This window comes from Diospyros lotus, chromosome 2, assembly GCF_014633365.1.
Source record: "Diospyros lotus cultivar Yz01 chromosome 2, ASM1463336v1, whole genome shotgun sequence".
NCBI classification, from domain to species: Eukaryota; Viridiplantae; Streptophyta; class Magnoliopsida; order Ericales; family Ebenaceae; genus Diospyros; species Diospyros lotus.
The window spans coordinates 15,326,591-15,348,770 of NC_068339.1; the positions used below are offsets into that span (position 1 = coordinate 15,326,591).

The 22,180-nt window shown below is 35.9% G+C and overlaps 1 protein-coding gene, 1 long non-coding RNA gene and 1 pseudogene across 2 annotated transcripts; 2 read left to right on the plus strand and 1 right to left on the minus strand.

Moving 5' to 3' along the window:
* LOC127795806 (villin-4-like) overlaps window positions 1-13,676 on the plus strand; it is a 28,822-nt pseudogene extending 15,146 nt beyond the window's left edge.
* On the minus strand, window positions 11,989-12,793 carry LOC127795807 (uncharacterized). Its single transcript, XR_008021865.1, has 3 exons — window positions 12,663-12,793; window positions 12,236-12,397; window positions 11,989-12,157 (listed from the first exon to the last, which is right to left on the minus strand). It is a non-coding gene; the product is annotated as an uncharacterized LOC127795807 (long non-coding RNA).
* Window positions 13,677-14,916: 1,240 nt separating the features above from the next.
* On the plus strand, window positions 14,917-16,392 carry LOC127793947 (F-box protein At5g07610-like). Its single transcript, XM_052324770.1, has one exon. It carries the CDS (start codon window positions 14,990-14,992, stop codon window positions 16,232-16,234), a length of 1,245 nt encoding a protein of 414 aa, XP_052180730.1. The 5' UTR covers window positions 14,917-14,989; the 3' UTR covers window positions 16,235-16,392.
* Window positions 16,393-22,180: the final 5,788 nt, after the last annotated feature.

Genomic DNA, 22,180 nt, shown 5'->3' on the forward strand with positions numbered 1-22,180 from the left:
AGAGGAATCAAGTTTTTTGTGGAAGGAAAAAGTCTGGGTTTTGACCTTATTGGATTGCCCCTTTTTACATAGAATTTTTTGTTCAACTTACTTCTTTGTAGAAGGGGACCTAACTAGCTGCAAATGATTGTTTTGTGATGTCCAGTGGTATTTCTTTTTTTTTTTTTTTTTTTTTTGCAACTGTCAAAACAGACATTCCTTCTGAGATTCAAGGATCCTTCTTCAAAACATGAACACCCACAACTCGTTCCCCACCCCCTTCACTTAGCCATTTCTCTTCCTATTAGTGGGGAATAGACATGTACGATATAATTTTAGAACCAAATGTCAATTTTTAGCTAAGAAAACAAATATCAAGATTCACGAATATTTATCTTGTAAGTAAAATCCCAATGACATAAATATTCAAGTACTCCAGAACATCTGTGAACCTTTCAAAATTTTAAAAATCATAGTCATAATGCTCTAAATTCTTTCAAGCCTTTATAAACTTGCTTCCTCGTTGTATTTGAAATACTTCTTTGTTTTGTGAGTGTTTCTTTAGCCATTCATAATAAAGTTCCTGGTGATAAGTTAAAGTTTCCTCTTCCTGTTTGTTTGGCAGTAACTATGACCTTCTCCCTGTATATATTATGAGCTCAAAAAACCTTAATTCTGTCTTGGAAACTTTTTGTCTCTATTTTATATGCTAATGGTAGTTTACATCATGGCTGCAAAGGTCTGGCGTGTGAATGGCCAAGAGAAGACTCTTCTTCCTGCTTCTGAACAGTCAAAATTTTATGGTGGAGATTGCTACATCTTTCAGTATTCTTATCCTGGAGAAGATAAAGAGGAATACCTGATAGGAACATGGTTTGGGAAGCAGAGTGTTGAGGTGATAAGATTTTTTGGTTTGGGTTTTTAAATAATTTTCCTTATTCCATTCAGTACTTATAATTCTTTCTCTGTTTGCATTAGTCACATAATATGACATTTAAGAGCTTCAAACTTAAGGATCAATATATGAATTAATGTTCCAGATAAATAAAATAAGGAATACATTCTGAAGCATAGTGAGAAAAACATTGCTTCATGACAATATTTTAGGTACTTGCTTCTAGCTCTTTTGTACTAGATATTTTTGAACACCAACATTTCAGCTAATGGAGGTATGCCGTAGTTGGCTTTCTACGATCTATGTTGCATCGTTTCTAAGGGAAGAATAATAATATGCAGAAGAAATTGAATGCAAAAAAAAATTTCCCCCCAAGGATCAAGGAACAGAGTTTCCATTTGCTTCCATTTAAAAAACCAAATGCTTTTGTTTCCTAAGATAGAACGAACACCAGTAGAATAATGAAAGTTAGGTGTTTTCATCAGTCAAAACATACTGGAACATAGTGAAACACACACGCCCAAAGATAGCACAATATGGAAACAGTAAATGTGCTGGCATAAATTTAGAATTTAGATTTTTGTTTTACAATTTTGTCAAGAAAATATTATAGAAGATTGAGTTTGCTGTAGGATAAATTTAGTTCTTAATAATATCAGTACATCTATGTATTTTGGGGATTCTTTCTATTGCTCCTGAAACATCTCAATTTCTATGCTTCTGAATTTTGGTCCTGGCTAAGGAAACTGGAAGGAAGGCTATTAGCCAAGGAAATCATAATAGAATATGGAGCTACTGCACTCCAGAAGAAGATTAGAAGCCCAGATGACATTTCCTCTCTATATTAGTCAAAACTGGGCACTTGATTTCAAAGACATCCCAATTGCAATATAAATGCAAAAGGACAGCTTCTTTGGGTATTTGCTTCTGCAACTGAAATCTGGAACAAGAGAATCATATGCACAATGTATAACTACAAATATATGGAAATTCCTGATCCGTGACCTTTCATAAGGATCCATTTCAAGTTGTTTGTGTCTAAACCAATTTACTGGATTTGAATCAAGTTTTAATTTCACTAGTGGTTGGATATACGGAATCAGTTTCTCCTATTGGCTGTATTGAATCTGTAACAGATTGAATTCATTTAATTATATTATTTATTATTGTCCTAACCTGTGGCCTTCTTAGCTTTCTGCTTGTCCATTTTCTTTTTGCGTAGCCGTCTGCCTGTCCTTTTTGTATAAGGCCTTCTACTTTTCCTTTTTCAACCCCTTCCATATACAATTCCAGTTTGTATGACTGGAAACTGGGTTGCCCTGAATTTGACCGAACCATTGCACAGTCTCTTCTTTTTTCTTTAATTGGTTTTCTAACTTTTCACCAGCACCAGATTTTTTTCTACTCTCTTTTCTTTGAACACTATATATTTATCCCAATTTTGTTAGAGCTTGCTATTCCAATTTTGTAGAATTCCTATTTCCAAGTTGCCTTGTAGCATTTGTGCACAAACTAGATTCGTCATTGCATTTCTTGATAATGCTTTACTCTCTCCTTCCAAACCAAGTACTTGTGCATTAGGGAAACCTTCTAATCACTCATATTGTGTTCACATTTTTTCTTTACATATAACTTTATAAGTGAACTTATTTCTTTCATTTTCCGCCAGCTTCATTTAATTAATATCCTTAGGCAACAAACACAAGACCTCCCCAAAACCAATGTGGGATTGCTTAAGATAAACTCATGATTAGTCTATCATTCTTGGGAGGACAGGTATCACCACCATGGTTCGAGGTCCTCAAAACCTACCATGATAATCTTCAGCCATAGATAGCGAGATTGGTTAGTCTGATACAATGTTAGAATACTGCAGATCTTCACCAGAAAGTGCTCACTCAAGTTCCATGATGAACATCATGAACTATTTGTGTTCGTCCTTGATTTTGTCATTGCAGGTCAGGGAGCAAGTCTAATTAGATAGCATCCTACCTGGAATATAGGAGTTGCAGCATTTCAATCTGTGGATTGAGTAGAGAAACAAGACCTCTAGGTCATGACACTTGCTGGTTATTGCCCTTTGTTTTTGGTTATACCTGAGGATGCATCATTCATGACTATTTTCTTCTCCTCTATCTATGGAAGTATCACACAAATTTGCACTTTACCCATGTGCATGACTCCAAAGAATGATGCATTGCTCACTAGTAATTTCCTCCCTACTTCCTTCTTCTTTCTTTATAATCCTTTTCTTTCCTTTTTTTTCTCTTTCGGCTTCTTTATATTTTTTTCTGTTTCCTTGCTTTTATTGAAGTTTTCATCTTTCCTAGGTCCAAAATGACTGGTTGATTCTTTATTTCATAGGCATTGCAACACCTTCCAAGCATTTTATCTAAGTGATCTATTCCCCATAAAGTAACCGAAATTTTTTAGCTAAAGCTTTTAATGGTTCAACATAATGGAGCTGCATATAAAGGTTTATGAGGGGAATTATCTTTCTCTTTTTTGCCTGTTAATTCCAAATATGGAAAGCTAAACACTGATAAGTAACGTTTATGAACTCCGTACTTGCATCATGGAAACTATTAGCCACAAAATTTGAGACACTTTCCTGATTTATCTCTCTCCCTCATCCCTCCCTCCCAAATATCTCTCTCTCAACTTGCACACCAATGCTTGCTCTTACACAGAAACTTATAAAAATGCAATGTATTTGTGTCATGGATTTAATCTATGAACTCATGGTCACATCTGTGTCACGAATCTAATTTGATTATGCTATTTTTGCCTTTCTGAATTTTTTTTTTTTTTAATTTATTCACCATTGTATATAGGAAGATCAAACTTCAGCTATTTCTCAGGCAAACAAGATGGTTGAGTCACTGAAGTTTTTACCCGTTCAGGTAATTTACTTGGACGAAGTTAAAGTGCTCATCTAATGGTTTTGTCTGTTGTTATTTAGTAGATATGGTAGTTTGATTATTTATTGTCCTGCAGGCTCGCATCTTTGAAGGAAATGAACCAATTCTGTTCTTTTCAATCTTGCAGTGCTTCATTGTTTTTAAGGTAAGGGACAATTGAGGCCCAAAAGGAGGGATTTTCCACTCAAAAGTTAAGGCCTGTTCAGATGTAGAAAAATTTCCTGATTTTTCAACTTCAATTTTACAATTAAACATGGCCTAACAACAAGCAATAACATTCATTTTCATAAAATTTAGAAAAATCTTTGATTTTTTCCAATTCATGGTACATAAAGTTGAAAAATTAGAAATTTGAGTTTTTGGTTTTCTAATCAGAGATTCAATCATCCAATAGAAAATTGGAGTTGGAAAATTAGAAAATGTTTTCTACAACTGAACATGCCCTAATATTCTTCATTTTCATTTTTGTTTCTAGTATGTTTTTCTCATGGTTGACAACACACTATTTTGCTCATCAGGGTGGTCTCAGTGATGGGTACAAGAAACAAATTGCTGGCAGTGGTCTTCCAGATGAAACGTATACAGAGGATGGACTTGCATTGTTTCGGGTACAAGGTTCTGGACCTGAAGATATGCAATCAATTCAAGTTGAACCGGTAAGTCCTTTTTTACAATTCTGCCTATTCTTCTTCGGAATGCTTTATTAAATCCAAGTACACTTTGAGACGGCCTTCAACAATTGTGTTGCCGTTGCATTATCTTTTTCATGACCCGAAAATAGAGGTCTATGATCCTCGCAGATCCCTAAGAGAGCGGAGGGTCTCCTAGGGATCTGCAAGCCTCTGAACAATCAAACCCCTGTACATAAACTATCAGGACTATGATTCATCATGAATATACCTCATTATATAAAGCGATCAAATGTCAAATAGATCATCTGTCATCTGATCCTCAGTACTATAAACGAATATCAACATATAATGGAGCCAATGCTCAGTCTAGGAACCTCAGTATAACTATCTCAGTTAACATTTCTGAGTAAGTCTGTCTATATGTGTAACTGTGTCATCGACACAAAAAATGGACTCCCCTTAGGAGCAGACACCTAATACAAAGTGAAAGACGAAGGTAAGGGATCTAGCCATGTAGCCTACCAAAACATAGCTACCTTGCCGCTGAATGAGATGTCTCTCCTCAAAATATAACCACCCAAAAATCTGTAAATGGAAAATATATACACAAGATGTGTCACTAGGCACAATGACCAAATAACCTGTCAGTTAAGAAAACATAGGGTATGAACAAGGTTCATACATAAATTATACTCATTTTTATTCAAATCATGCATGATAAATGATGATAACAGATTTAATGAATAAAACCCCATCAAGTATAAATAATCTACTAACACTGCTAGCATAGAGTGTGCACTCGGCTTGGCCCCACTGTGGGGCGAGTCTGATGCACCCAAAAATGCATATTACGTATCAATATCTTGTTAATCTGTTCCATATATATAACTTAAAAATTCCACTCTCTCAATTATAATATCTCTATCATCTTAAAGTGGGTTCTATCTTAACATTGGTTCCTAATTAATAATTTGAGTTTAATATTTAACAAAAAAAAAGTAAATCCAGTGCATGGGGCTCCTGCATCGCTGGAATGGTCTTGTATTGTACGCAGCCTTACCTTTGCATAGCAAAGAGGCTGTTTCCTGGTTTGAGTTTAATGTGTTCAATGAATTTAAGCCATGTTTGGGCCTAGATGAAGATGGGTAAACTAGATTGGTCAAAACCATAAGGGTCTTGAATCATTTTCATCAAAATTTAGTTGCTTTAAATGGAATTTTTCAAAAAAAATATTTCAATTAAAAACTTATTTAAAAAAATTCTATAGGTTTGAAATTATTTGTAAAATTACACTTCTAACTGAGTCTAGTGTGTGGCATTTTGACAATATCAATGTTGCTCCTCCTAGGAGCTGAGATTCAATAAACTCCTTCAATCTTACTCCAAGAAACAAAATTGAAGTTGTCCAAATGCTTTTTTTATAAATAATTTTTTTATTTGTATTATTTTTATATAATTTCATTTTTAATGTTATCAGTTCTAAAGTCGTTTTTATATAATCCCAATGAGTTAATTTCTGTATTAGGTGCCTTTTAAGAAAGCACCCCTTATCTTACTCCTCCCAGAAACAAAATTGAAACTGTCCAAATGCTTTTGTTTAAAAAAATAAGTTTTTTAATTATATTATTTTTATAAAAATTTCGTTTTTCATGTTCCAATAGGTTGTAGAGTCCGCTTAATCCGATTTGGATCGGGTTGGGTCATTTAGTGACTTAGGGTTACTGTTCCACTTATTTTGGTCAGCCTCCACCGCTATTCTAGCTCGGGTTGCCATAAATCTGGGTCAGGAGTTGGGCTCTGGGTCACATATTTGTTGGTTTTACTCCATTTCGGGCCTCGTCTAAAGCATTTGGGTCAGTTAATTTCACTCGTCGGTTTGGTTTTACCCATTAACGGTCGGGTCTTATTATGCCAATCGGGTTTCAATATATCCCTTTCAAATCGGGTCAGGAGCTTCGGGTGCCTTGGGGGGGGGGGGACAAAAGGCGGCGAAAAGCGAAAGTCTTTGGACGTCGACCTCGGGTCGCGGAAAGATGCTTGGCTGATACCTAGTGAGGTCTCGGCGGCGATGATCCCGGCCAAATATGGCCGGAACCCTAGTGTCAAGTCATCCGAAACCCTCGGGGTTCAGCCGTCAGGTCTTCATCGTAAAATGATGGGACATGTCTGTTTGCCCAACTTGTCAGTTTTATGTGCTAAATGACTTAAGAAAACTAATTCATTTGCATATATAAGAACTAATTGACAATTTTTTCATGTCCAAATTTAATTTGTCAGATCAATCTTTGACTTGCTCAAATTCTAGTGCTGCTCATTGCAGCTCCCGTCAAGGTCCTCGAATAAGAATATACAAATTGTTTCTTCTTACTTTATTTCCAAGGGATATTCTTCTTTACATAAAGAAATTTATTACGTATTTTATTTGGATCAGGTGGCCTCGTCTTTAAACTCTTCGTACTGCTACATCCTGCACAGCGGGTCGACTGTCTTCACGTGGTCCGGGAACCTTACAACTTCAGAGGACCATGAACTTGTTGAGAGGCAGCTTGATCTGATAAAGGTCTGATATACTCGATGTTTGTTTTCCATTCCCTTGTAAGACTTGATTCAGCATGTTCTAATCTCATAATGAGCTATGTTTTATGATGAAAGATTTTTTGTCAACAGAACCACAAGAAAAAGTAATCTGACTCAGTTATTCATCCTTTTGCCCTTTTTGAGTCCTATTTGATTTCTTATAGCTATTTTATGAATTACGTGTAAAAGTCCTGATCCATTTATCTGCACAATCTTACTTCAAAAGGGTATTTCTTTTCCCTCGGATGTTATTATAGATGTCAAACTGTTTTATACAGCTATTCTTTTTTCTTAAATTTTGGTCTGATCTGGCATTTTTTTATTTTTTTATTTTTGGCTAAGTGATATGGCTTGTTCATTATTCAGTATTCACTTATTCTAAATTGTCCTTGCAGCCAAGTCTTCAGTCCAGACCACATAAAGAAGGTGCAGAATCTGAGCAGTTTTGGGATTTGTTAGGTGGAAAATCTGAATACCCTATCCAGAAGATTCGGAAGGATCCTGAAGGAGATCCTCACCTATTTTCATGCACTTTCATAAATGGTTAGAACTACCACCTTTATTATCAATTTCTACTGTTTGATGTAACTGATATTAATATGACCATTTATGTTCTTGCAACTACGCCACCAATACTGAAACGCGCGCTGATCTTCAGGAGATTTAAAGGTGTGTCTTTCCCCGGATTCTGTTATTTATGATCTTGATTGGACCATCAGCATATGAGATCTGCCCCTTGATAAGTCAAGCTTGATTTGCAGCAGAACTTGATTTGCAGCAGAGCTCTTTGAATTTTCATCCAAAGAAATTTAGAGTTCCATATTTTCCAAACCTTATTTCTTTCTTTTCCTTTTTCTTTATTGGCAATAGAAGTATTCAAATTTCATTATAATCAGGCAATAACTATTTGGTCTAACAGGCTATGGTCATTGCCTCAAATACATCATGCCCTTTGTGGTAATTTATGTAGTAGGCTTGGTAATTGTTCCACTTTCTTAGACAGATCAACTTAGATACTAATTTATTTTTGTGTTATAATTATCTCCTATCAATTAAAAACACACGCGCGCACACAAAAAAAAAAAAAAACCTACAGAATTTTATTTTTGTGTTTTTTGTTTCATTCATTTCATAGGTTTACCACTTAGCAATAATGTGTTGCTTGCACAATAGATTCTTCATGAAATAAAAACCAACAAAATTGTGTTATCTACCTCATGTACCTTAAAAAGTACATTGCTGATTATGTGTACTTTGCAAATTCTTCCTTCAGGTAACAGAGTTATACAACTTCAACCAGGATGATCTTATGAGTGAAGATATATTCATCCTGGATTGTCACTCAGACATCTCTGTCTGGATTGGGCAAGAGGTCAACTCTAAGACTAGAATGCATGCATTAACCATTGGAGAGGTATGATTTAACAAACATGTCTTGAGGAATGTTAATACATTGATTTGAAGAAACAAAAACAGATGCTATTATTACTATACCACATTCATATGTTTGTATCGTTAAAAGAAATTTGTAGCATGTAGAATTTGGGCTCTGCTACATCCGAGTTTTCTAATCCAAATCTAAAGTTAGCAGCTGTAAACTGATGTGCTGAGCCAGCATTCTTTTAGTTTCCTAGACTAGGTGAAAGAGTGGTGCTATGAAACTGATTTTGATGTTTGGAGGTTTCATAGGCTCACCAAACTCAATATTCGCACCATCTATTATAGTTTCTCGTCTAACTATAGAATGTGCATATATTTACCAATTCAGCATTAGTAGTAGTGATGCAGGATAGCAAGGATTTGTGGAAAATTGGGGGATGAAGAGAAGAAGAATTCAGAAAAGAATCTGAGAGAGAGAAGATAGGAGAAGAAATATAAGGGACGGAGAGTTGAGAGAATCCAAATTTTATGTATTGACATAATTCCAGATTGCTGTAATGAGACGTACATACAGGCTTGCGTGAATTGTTAACCACCATCTCATCTAAAAACTTAAACCAGTAGATAGAAGGTTAACTTATCTTTTATATTATTATTTTCACTTTCAATACGCCCCCTCACATGTGGCCAGATTCACTGCATAATTGGTCCGAACATGTGCAACAATTTGAGTATTAAGTTAGTAGTGAGGTTTGAACTCAAAACCTTTGCCTTGTTTGCTACGATATTAAATTGTCAACCATCATCTCATCTAAAAGCTTAAGCTGGTAGATAGAAGGTTAATTTATCTTTTATATTATTATTTTTACTCTCAATAGCTTGATAAAACTCTTAAAACTACTCTTAAATAATATGGTAACCTAATACACTTAAAGATCACACAATCCATAAAAAGTCACAATAGAACTAAAATGTATTCAATAAGATTCAAAACTCCTAATCACATAAAACTAACATTTTTATTTGTTTTGATTCCTATTAAGTGGCAGCAACTATATCTTGGATTTCTGATGCTTGAAAATGTCTTAGTCACATATGCAATCTCTTCTTATTTTCAACAGAAATTTCTTGAATGTGATTTTCTTCTGGAAAAATTATCTCTTGAAGCACCTATATACATTGTTATGGAAGGGAATGAACCACCTTTCTTCACCCGTTTCTTCACATGGGACTCTGCAAAATCTGGGGTAAGTAGGCTCAGTTTATATAAATCCTTGAATTGATAACTAGGAATTCATAACTTTTTCAGAGATCCTGAAGTTTCTGTGATTGTAGATCCATGGCAACTCATTTCAAAGGAAGCTTGCTATATTGAAAAATAGGGGAACTTCAGCATTAGATGTAAGTATCTTTGCCTTTTGTTTCCGTGATCATTCAGGAAAAAAACTTTTGGGGCTTCTTGTTCTTATGATTATTCGACTAGAAATTCCATATTATCAACCATATATATATATATATATATTCCCTGTGGAACACATGGTTCCAGGTCAAGATATGTGCTAGCAATTATGTTTTTTATTTTAAAATTAATGTCACCACGGTGTCATTAACTTATAGTGGTGGTTCTGATTTTGTAACACATAGGTCTGCACTGAGCATCTAGTAAAATGACTTGTATAGACTGCAGCATCATTGAACCTACTTGTAGGGTAGATAGTATTTCATTCATCTCATGTTAGCTCTTGGGAGACATACGATCTTCCTAATTTTTAAGCTATACTTGATTGATTCTTCTGATTATGAAAGAAAGAGTGATCACACTGTGTTGATAAAAGTGAAGTTTTCAGATTGCTCTACCCAACTTTGTTGTATCATCAAGTGGTTGAATCTTTGGACAGGGTATATACCAGTAAATAGTCTTTTACTGCTGCAAGACTTCAGCTTGGTGATCTATCCTGATTATTATCTCAGTAGGATTTGTTAAGCTATTTGGCCGAAGCTAAAAGGTCTTATCTCAAAAGTGTCAAGCACAGAATATCCTAGAAATTATGCTTTTGAGAAAATGCTTACACTATAGAAAATTAACGTGCACATCAGCAACTGTAAGAAGAAAGGAGGTGAGAAAATCCAATGATATGTGAGCCCAAGGAAGTGACATGTAATTTTGGGGTTCCACTGGGAAGCTTTGTCTAGATTTGGCATTGAGAACCATTGAAGGGATCAAATGAAAATTTGATAAAAGGGGCATCCCCAGTGCATGGGACTTCCCCCTTTGCAAGGTTTTTGTAAGCAGCTTTCCCCTTGCTTTTTTGCAAAGAGGCTGTTTCCATAACTCTGAGCCCATGACCTCCCAGTTACAAAGAATCAACCTTAGTATGGCTAAGAGAACTTGATAAAGGAAGAAAATCAATCTCCAGGATGGGTCATGTTCTAGATAATATCAATTTCAGGTTAGCAGGAAAATGCATCTGAGCTTCTGAATGTCTCATACAAAACATTTATGACTCTCACTCTCCTTTTTGATTTAGCTGTCTTTCACTGAGTTCCTTGAATTTTCTGGGAAAGCTCTCCTGCAAATAGTTTTCTGGTTTAATGGGGCATTGAGCTATTCATTTTTGAAGTATGACTGTATAAAGGATGTCCTTAGTGCACAAGAATTCCAGCTTTGTGAAGATTGGGGAAGGTCATGTTTGTTTGAAGACTTACCCTTGCTTTGCAAAGAGGCTATTTTCTCAGCTTGAACGCATGACCTTCCAGTCACAAAGGAGCAACTTGGCTGATAAGGATAAAGATGTAGAATACAATGCCGTTTAGGAAAAATACTTGGCTGATAACCCAGTTGAATACTGAGAAATTGAATGCTCTAACCCCACAAAGAGGCAAATAAAAAAGGGTAAAAACAGTAAACAAAAATAAAGGGTGAGAAAAAGGTAGTATTTGTCAACTGGTATGAAAACTTAAAATTAAAATTTCCACTAAAAACGTGCTGTTAAAAGCATATATTAGGGTTATCAACAAGGAGATTACATAAAGCAGGGACAAAAAATAAAAAATTTCATGATTATGTGGATCTTACATGTATTACATTCTTATATATCCAATGATGTCATGTTTGCAAATTTTAATTGTAAGTCGTTCGCTCTTTGAGATTGATGATTTACCTACCAGCCATTTCAACTGCTTCTTGTCTCCTCTAATGACATAATTATATAATTTTTATTTGATTTAATTGATACCATAAACTTATAGTGCTGCAATAAGGTTTTTGAATGACTTTGAGTTGTAGGATGGCATTAAAATTTTCAGTAGAACTTTGTAAAATGCTATAATGCTTGAAACTGAAAATTGAAATAAGAAAAGGAAAGTTTGGATTCCATGAAATTGAGGATAACAAAATGACTTAATGCCATTATAAAACCTGTTGACGGAAGATTGAACTGTCTAATTCCAGGAACTTAAATTAATAGGCAGACGATTTTAATCCTGTGTTCAAACTATATACCCTAAATTGAAGGGGAAAAGGACAGAAGTATTGTTTTGATTAGGAAGCAGAGGCATGGAGCATGGATTGTAAGATGTAGTTATGGAAGCTTAATTATTTGGTGCAAAATTACAGCAATGCCTTTAGTATATTTGCATTGAATAATGCACCCTACTTGTGAGTGCACTGATTAAATGTGTCAATCACAGTTCTTTAACTCTTGGGATGCATTTGGTTGTTGCTGCTCTCCTCCTTGTTCTTCTTGTTGCATTATACTTTTTTGCTTGATTTTCTGATCAGAAACATATTGGGTGACAATAGAAAATTAAAAGGAGAAGACCTGTATCATATGGTGGAAGGTCCAGCATACCAGATAAATCTCAACGTTCCCGAAGCGTGTCTGTCAGTGCTGACCGAGTTCGAGCGAGAGGCAGGTCTCCAGCTTTCAATGCGCTGGCCGCTAATTTTGAGAACCCAAATGCAAGGAACCTTTCAACTCCTCCACCAACTGTGAGAAGGATCTTTCCAAAATCTGTGGCCGTAGATTCAACAAAATTAGGTCCCAGATCTTCAGCTATTGCAGCAATAAGTGCAACTTTTGAACAAGCACCACGTCAAATTATTATGCCCCGTTCTTTAAAAGGTAAGCATTATTGAGGCTTGAAGATAGGTAGTTATATTCTCGACTGACATTTGAATTATCTTGTCATGAATGAAGTGAGCCTTGGTGCGTCCAAACAAGGACAAGAGGCCAACTCCAAGGAGAATTCTATGAGCAGCAGAATAGAAGCCCTTACCATAAAGGAAGATGTAAAAGAGGGTGAAACTGAAGATGATGAAGGAATCCCAATATATCCATATGAGCGGCTTCAGATATATGCAGCAGATCTTGTTGCTGACATCGATGTAACCAAGCGCGAGGTATTCCTTCTGAAATTATTGTAAAACAATAAGTTTATGGATATCATGCAACTATTGAGATTTCGCAAAATCAATGCTTGCAGACTTATCTTTCCTCTGAAGAGTTCAAAGAGAAATTTGGGATGACAAAGGATGCTTTCTACAAGCTACCAAAATGGAAACAGAATAAGCTGAAAATGACCCTTCTGTTGTTCTGAGTCTTCTCACTTCCTTGGGTTTTCATGTCAGTCTCAAGTCTTCTCCCCCGGTTCAGATTGCAGATAAAGGAAGAGTGCTTAGAAATTCATAGGATCTTTTCTCCGTTATATGTTCCATTGCCGATCTTCTTTTGCAAGTCACAACCCATATGAATTCCTGCTTTATCTTTCCAGTGAATGCCTCCATTTCCCATGCTAGAGGGACACTGTCAATCCATTTTAAGCTGCTTCTACTCCCAGATGCAGGAATTCTCGATTTCTTCTCCCCATCTGATGGTTTGAACCTGTAACATTTTCTCCTTTCCTCCAAATTAGTTTCTTCTTATCATTCTTTATGGTCACAGGTTTGATGTGAGCTTGCAGTTTTGTCTTCCTTTATTGTTTCCACTGCTTAGCTTGCTTCTTCTTCTTTTTTTTTTTTTTTTTTTTTGAAATAGAGCAATTCAAAAGGCTTGCAAATGTGAGCATTATACGTAGGCTGTATTTTGTACAGAGGATGGCAAGTTTGTACAGCACTGTAAAAACCAACTTTTGCCTTTTCCTTTGGCAATAAAGACGGTTCTGTCTTCCTTTTTTGTGATTTTTTTATTTAAATGTCAACATCTTTATGCTACTAATTGTAACTGTAAGTTGTTACGAGTATTGTAATTATTAACTTCTTCACAGTGGGAGCTTTAATTGGTCCTTCACATTTTCTGCAGATTTATTATATATCAAACAGATTAATTTTTAGTCAAATATGTCATTAAGATAAATTACATAATTACATAAACATGTCTGAAGTTTATTATAATATGCACTTTTTATTCAATTTTTTATTAACTTTATAGTCCTATACTTAGATCATTTTTAACTTAAGAAAACATGTATGAGATTTGAATCTTCATAGAGATAAATTTAAAAAAATACTTAATTATTTCTCAAAAATAGATAAAAGGGTTGAGGAAGTTCCAAGTTCAAAAAAATTCGTTTGAGGAGTTTTAGGTATTTAAAATTGCATCTTGTAGTTGATTTATTAATATGTAAAATAATTTTTTTGATTATTTTCATTAATTTTTTTTAAAGTTTAGGGTTTAGGTAAATTTCTGTTAAGTTAAAAAAATTAGTTATATTTTTATAAGAGTAATAATAAATTTAATAAGAATGTATATTATAGATGTTAAGAGTAAAATAATAGTTTAAAAGATAAAGATAACGTTACAAATTTTAACTAACTTAATTAGTTATATTTTTTTGATTATTGCATCTATTTGCTTTTTATATTTTATTATTTTTATACTTGTACTTTACTCTTATTCTTTTTTGTTTTTGGGTCTCTTTTTAAAATTCGTTCAAGACTTACTTATTTATTTTATCTTTATTGATATTTTATTCCATCACAAGTTTTGTTTTTTTATATTTTTCTATATATGTCTCAAATTCTTTTGATTACCCGTGTGAAAAAAATCTGTTAGGTATGCTAATATACATATTTTTTTTTTATAATATGAACTAAGTTACATATATATATATATAGAAAAAATATATATATAGTTAAAAAATGCAATCATGTTTGTATTTAAGAGAGGATATTTTTTTATACACGTACTTATTATGTATATTTATATATTTTGTGTATAAAATATATATTATTTTTTTTAAGTATTAATGTGACAATTCTTATATCACCTACATTCATATTTAATATATTTATACTTAAATTGCCCAATATTCTAAACTATATAACAAAAATCAAAAGAGAATTTTCTTAGTTACAAGTTTTAAATTCATTAGTCAAATCAAGGAAAATAATCGAACAAATACGTAAAACATGGATGCAAATCTTCCGCTTTTACCATTAAAAGTATAATATAATAAGAATGATGGGGAATAAATGTTAAAAATAGAAAAAAGAGGGACAAAACTGAAAAATGACAAAGCTAAGACTGCTCGTCGTCGTGGAGTGGGAGGCCAGCCACGGAAGAATTTCTCGACGCAACCATTTTCGCTGCTGCCAAATTTCCGGCATGGCATCAGAAGCTGGCACGCCGACCATCAAACGCCGCGGGAGTGCGAACGAATGCCCGAAGAGAATGGCGCCGTCATCCGACGTGGCGATCGATGGCAACGACGACCTGATAACCGAGATCCTGAGGCGCCTCCCGGCTAAGTCCCTTCTCAGATTCCGAAGCGTGTCCAAGCGATGGTTTTCTCTCATCTCCCACCCCGATTTCACCGTCCTCTGGACCAAATCCAACTGCAATTCCACGTCCGGCCTCTTCTTGCGCTCCTTATCTCACTCTTCCACCCCAACTTTCCATTATATTCCTCTCAATAGTCCCAACCCTAACCAACCAAACTTCACGTCTCTCGATTTCGTTCCCGATCAGCCCCAAGGCATCGACATCATACAGTCATGCAATGGCTTGCTCCTTTGCTCCGCTTTCCGGTTGCGCCACCACTCCTGCAGTTACTACGTCTATAATCCCACCACCCACAAATTCATCGCCCTGCCCAACCCTCGGCCCTTCGGCTTCGAGAATCGGATCGTTCGCGGTGTCAGCTTGGCATTCGATCCCTCAGAATCAGCTCACTACAAAGTAGTTTGCATTTTCTCGCATAGCTCGCTGTTGCGGGGCACTTACTGGGTCCAAATCTATTCTTCGGAGACCCGCAGTTGGGAACTTTACGATGATCTTGTTTTGGGACCTTTTGATATGGTGTTTGATAGTGGGGTCTTCTGGAATCATGCGATTCATTGGCTGAGTCGTGAATCGGACACTTCTTTTTGCTTTGATGTGGATGGTGAGTGTCCCCAGACAACACCAATGCCCCCATTGAAGGAGGGCGAGAAAGAAAGAAATTTCGGTTATTTTGGAGAGTCGAGAGGCCATTTGCATCTTGTTTTGTCTTGTGGTTCTCAAACTGCACTGGTTGATGTTTTTGAGATGGCAACGGACTACTCTAAGTGGTGCCTTATTTACCGAGTTGACTTTGATGCCGTTCTAACTTCATTTCTTGAGAAGCAGTTGGACTTCTCCGTTCCGTTGGATTATTGCAAGTTCTCTGTACTTACTGTTCTTAGTGGAGTGTCCGAAGATGACTTAGTCTTGGTGGTATATATACCCGGTAAGGCTATTTCATATAATCTCAAGGATAAATATCTCGAGAAGCTTTCTGATTTGAGGATGCACAGTAATGATGAATACATTTCATCAAACTGTAGATGGGTCGTTGCTCATCAGTATGTTGAGAGCCTCTTTTCTGTTTAATGATTAAAACCTTAGTTTTTGATTTCTCTCTTGCTTGTATTTCAACCATTTCTTTGGTGCTAATATGTCTCAAGTTTCTATATAAAATTTATAACTTTACAAGCTGCATTTTGTATTTTTTCTCAAAAGGAATTTGGATTTCAGCAGGTGGCTTCTTTCTTGGTTGAATTTATGAAGTTAAATTCAGATAGCAATCAGATATTATTTCCATTTACTTTTTATAGTCTTTTGAATCTGGTAAGATTAGGAAAAGTTGTATTCTTCGAGGCCTTACTTCTTGTTGCTTAGGAGAGGAAATCTAGGACTTCTTATGGGATAATTTTATTGTTAGAAGAAGGACAATGTGGCATATCTAATTGCTCAGCTAATTGTCACGAACCTAGGGTTCATAACAGGGCTATAATTGGCAATCGGAAGGATCCGAGAGGCTTAGGATTAAGAATAGAATGTTTAGAGGAGAATTTAGACAGAAATGGGGAAAGATATCATATAGAATTGAGGGAGAGATATTGAGAGAAGGGGGGGGGGGGGAGAAACAAGAGAGAAACGTGAGGAAGATTGGAGGGAGATTGAGAGAGAATTCTAGAGAGAAAAATGAGAATATTCATTCAATCCATTTAGGCATAATCCTTCCAACCTCAGCTGTGGCTTATATAGAGCCTAACAGCCTTCCACATGCTCCCATGTGCAATATAACAACTAACCTAACTGCCTGTAGAATAGGACAAAGCCCTATAACCGAAAGAAAGGAAAAGAAATTACAATTATTGTACATTGCATGCCAACTCCTACTATTATATTTACTAAACTATCCTTGGGGTCATGACACTAATTCATTTTGTTTGTAAATTTGTGCTATTTTACATTAGTCTTCCCCATTACAATGTTTGTATGGACACTGGAAGCATAAGTAACTTGTTCAATTTCTTTAGGTTTTGAATAAGGGTCCTTCCACCTTGCATTATCTCAAACAGAAATAACTTTTCAACAGGAAAGTGGAATCTGTTAGGGCTTTGATTTGAAATGCTTTCAATACTTGATGTCAAATCATTGATCAGTTGCCTCAGAGGTCTTAGAGGCACAATACCTCCAGAGATGATGGTGCCTTCTTTTTCCTCTTCCCTATCTACTTCCTCTTAATAATCAAAGAGGAAGCGCCCCAACCCTGACAATGTTGATTAGTGATCCAACTCTAGCCCCAAAAGAAGATCCATTTTTAGAGAGGCCTATCAAGAAATTTGCCATCTTTCCTAGGTTATGTGGTTTCTCAACAATAAAAACATCATATTGTCATGTAGCAAAAGAAAAAAAAATCATACTGTACAAACTTGGTATTTGATCCTTCTTTATATCCCCACTTCTGGATGTAATGCACACGATGTGCAACTCGTGCACTTTAGGATCCCAAAACTAAATATATGTGTATCTATTTATCTCTCTTTGTATATATGAGTGCTATGTATTTGTTAGTGTGAAGATGGTGAAACCCTCTTGCTTCAATCTCGATGGCCTCCTTCGGCACCTCCTCTTTCATCACAGAAGAAGCCATGCTTGACTCCGAGTGCTAAATTGGCCATCGAAATGACGACCTCTTGAGGGAAATTCTGATCTCTCTACCAATGGAGCCATTGTATCGATTCAAGCTCTCCAACCATTAGCTCTATCTTGATTGGAAACCCCCAAAATCTCATCAGCCCTTTGTCAGGACCCTATGGGTCCAGGGCAAATGTGCAATTACTTGTTATGGTTAGATGGTTAAGATGGTTGTAATGGTTAGGCTGTTGGGTGGTAGTTAGGGGGTTTAGACTGTTGGGGACAGTTAGATGGGTAAAAGGGACTGTTAATGTTGTTAGGAGGTTAACAACCTGGTGGTTAGGGTGTAACTACCATGGTAACTACCATGGATGGCGGGAAGAGGGGCTATAAGAAAGGGCTCCCCTATTCAATAAACATGATGAATGAATACTTTGATGAATTTACAGCCTATTCCTCTCTCAATTTCCCTCTAAGCTCTCTCTCTCAATTCTCTCCTAGAATCAAACCCTAATTCTCATCATCAAGGAGAATTCCCTTGTCAGGATTGAGACCCTAACACCCTTTTCTTCCAATGGTGATTCTAACCAAGTGTTAGTCCTTGGGAGCCTAGTTAACCTAAGGCTGGTTAATTAGCCCAAGTTGGGTTAACTACTTAACTTCTCACCAGTGGAGCTTTTTCACACAACTTCCCTTCTCCCCTCTCTCTACTAAATTAAACAGCCGCTTGCCAAAAATGATGTTGCCTTCTTCCTCTTCCCCTTCCTCATCTGCTTCCTCTTAACAATCAAAGAGGAAGCTACCCAACCTTGACAAAGTTTATTAGAGCTCCAACTCCGGCCCCAGAAGAAGATCCATTTATAGTGGCCTACCAAGAAATTTGGCATCTTTCCTTGGCCATGTGGTCTCCATTTCTCAACAATAAAATCATCACACTATCATGTAGCCAAACAAAAAAAAAAAAGAAACGTACTATCAATGAACTTGGTATCTGATCCTTGTTTACATCCTCACTTCTGGAGGTAGTGCACATGATGTGCATGCAGTGTGCAACTCATGTGCACTTTAGGATCCAAAAACTCATATATAAGTGTCTCTCTCTCTCTCTCTCTCTCTATATATATATATATATAAGTGTTCTGATTTCATTAACACGAGGGATGGTGAAAGCCTCCCGCTTCAATCTCAATGACCTCTTCTGGCACCTCCTTTTTCGTTGTAGCTTCTCGCGATGGCCAAAGCCAACAACATTGGTGGAAGATGCCATGCTTGTCTTTGAGTGCTGAATTTGTCATCTAAAATGCTGACCTCTTGAGGAAAATTCCTAATCTGTCTACCAATGAAGCCAATGTTCCGATTCAAGCTCATTTGCCGAAGGTGGTGCTCTTTTGGCTTTGACCATTAGCTCCCTCTCGATTGGAAGCCCCCCAAAATCCATGTCCGAAGGTACTCCTCTCTTGATTCTAGCAGCATCAAATTCAATTTCATTCCCCTTGATGCTGCACCCCTAATAAAGCCTCCTAAACCCATGATATTGCTCAATTTTGGAAGTGATCCTTTAGGCATCAAAATTTGCCAGTCCTGTAATGCTTGTTGTTATGCTCTTCCTCTAGTTTAATCAACAGATTTTGATAGGATTTGTTACTATGTTTACATTCCTATTATCAAACAATTTTCCACCATCCATAGGCCTCACAGTTCCCATAACAGAACAAAACTTTATATGTTTCCTAAACTTGGCATTTGATCTTCTTGTGTCCCTTCATTGCAAAGTGCTTTGTGTTTGCTCCAAAGTTTGACTAGGTTACTTTGTCTGATTAACATTTTTTCCCTAACACTACAGTAAATTATTTCATTGTTGTGGTGGTGACGTGGTTGTAGTCTTTGGAAATGATGTCTTCATGAATGGTAAGATCCACTGGCCTTCTCGCTTCACAAAAACTTCAATCTACTATGATTTCAATCAAGCAACACTGCTGCAATTGCCTATGCCTTGCATATGCTGTTCGAGGAAGCTACTATTTTTTTCTCGGGGGGGTGTTTGGGAAGGGTGTTTGGAGGTCATTTAGGGGTTGTATTGTTGTGAAAAACAGTGCTAGTTCTTCAGAAAATTACTCCATAAATAATAAGGAAAAACGCACTTTTCCAAAATTTAATTAAACTTGGAAACTCTTAAAATGAGTTTTCTAAGTTTTCCTTATGAGTGTGGAGATTTGGAAAACACGATTTTCCAAAATTTTTCCACAAATAATCTTCATCTCATTCTCTAGCACAAGTTACACAAAAGAAATTAAAATTTTCTTTTTTTTTTTTTGAACACGGATTCTATTTTCTATATCAGAAATTAGTTTTTGTATTTCTAACTTTTGAATTCTTTTTTCAAATTCTTTATGAAAAATGAAAACTGATGTTATAATTGGGAGCATTGTCGGTCCAATAAACCAACAAATATATCCACTCTTTAACACTCTCTCACCGATTCAACAAAAGAACATAAATAGAAATATAAAGAATTGACAAAAGACAAAGATAGAGCAATCAAACCACACGAGTATACTGAGAATTATCCTAGTTCGAACTGGTTTACACCAGTCCTACATCCAGCCTTTCGAGAGAGCAATCCACTATGATCTTGATGAAGAACAGTACAATCAATTCACTCACACACCTTACAACCCTCGCTAAAACACTTGAGAACTCTCACTGCAGATTACAAAGATTTCTCTCAAACCTTTTCTCTAACAGTACAGCTCTCAATACTCAATGAGAATGATTGATTTCCAGGGCTTCAACAGACTGCCTATCGCCTCTTATTTATAGACATAAGAGGCGTTAGTTACAAAAGAGGGAATACCTGGAATACCCTATCTACCCCTCACTTAAAAATACTTACAATTAGCCTTTTATTTCCTTATTTGCCACTGCCGAATATCAATCTAATTAAACCGAGTTCTCCTAGAATATCCAGCTACTAAATGCAAAACTCGAATAACAACTAAAGATTTTATAGAATGTTGGAAATCATTTTCCACAATTAAACAGCCTCTTACTGGTTGTTGCATTTTCTGAACCTCATTGTGCACAGTTTGATATGTTTGAGATGCAGCTGACTATTCTATGTGGTTTATGAAACACCGTATTAACATTGAAGTGGTTGCAATGGCATTTTCATTAACTTTTGGCTTTTTCATGCTTTGGATTGTTGGAGATGAGGTTGAATGAGATTTGTGCGTGGTATTGTGCATACATGGTAAATTCATTTCATTTAACTTCACAGGTAGGGGTGTCAAAAGGTCTGCAATTTGAAGCTGCATCCTTTTGATTATGACAACATCCATGCATGCATGGGGAGACTATTTTTGTGTTTGAGGGTATTTCTTTGAAAACTTTTCTCCCGTTTCTTATTTAAAATTTTGTTTCCTTTCTTTTCTTGCCCTTATAGTTGAAAATGTCTTTTCCCTCTCCTGGTTCTCTGTTTCGACTGATTGTAAATTTGTTTGCTTCCTGTGCAATTGCATGGTTTCCAACCTCACTCGTGTGGCATATCTGTAGCTTATGAATGTAATGAATTTGAATTCATGACTTCCTAAGTAAATATGCAAGACAAGCTATGATGAAGTAATGCGTTGAGAGAAAGTATAAAATAACGTTTGCGTGTCTAGACAACCATCACAAAGTAAACCTTATTTAGGGATAGATGGATTCCAATTCTCAATTTTCGAGAGTTAACCTTAAGTCATGGTCTGTTGGTTTAAAATAACTGTTTCCTTGTGGAGGATATACTGGTGATTCTTCTTCTCTGCGTTCTAGGAAAGCTTTTTTTGTTGTAAGTAATCTTTATAAAACACTATTAAGGTTTTTAGGGTTTTCACTCTTTTTTTCCCTTTTGTTTCTCAGTGGCTAGGAGGTTGGCTATTTCAAGATATAATGAGTTCAATTGGGACTAAGTTGAAGTTGTTGCAATGGTAGGTTGTCTATAAATATGTTGTACTTTTAACCATATTATTCACACAATTCAATATAATTCTTTTCGATAGTTCTCCTAACAAGTAAGTAGTCATTCAACAAGGACGTGACTTTTTTATATAGATGGGTGGCTTAGATTAGAGGGATTCTTTGTGATCAATGACTGATTTATTAGTATTATAACCTTAGTATAAATAGTCTTTGTAGACAATTATTTTTAGTCTAATTCAACATTTGAAGTTTTTTTCAACTCTTAGGTTTCTTATTATCGTTCCAACTTTGATCTTACACTGCTTTTAGCCTAATTTCTGCACTTGAATTGTTGCTTTTGATTTCTCACTATACATGATGTACATGTAGAGTGCAAGTCTTGTCACACGTGCACATCATTGAATCCACGAGCTTACTCTTCAAGACCTAGAAAGGACTTCTGAACAACCTATGGCA

Excerpts from the sequence above, each read along its gene's own strand:
- LOC127793947 (XM_052324770.1), top strand. The coding sequence starts at position 14,990 with ATGGCATCAGAAGCTGGCACGCCGACCATCAAACGCCGCGGGAGTGCG.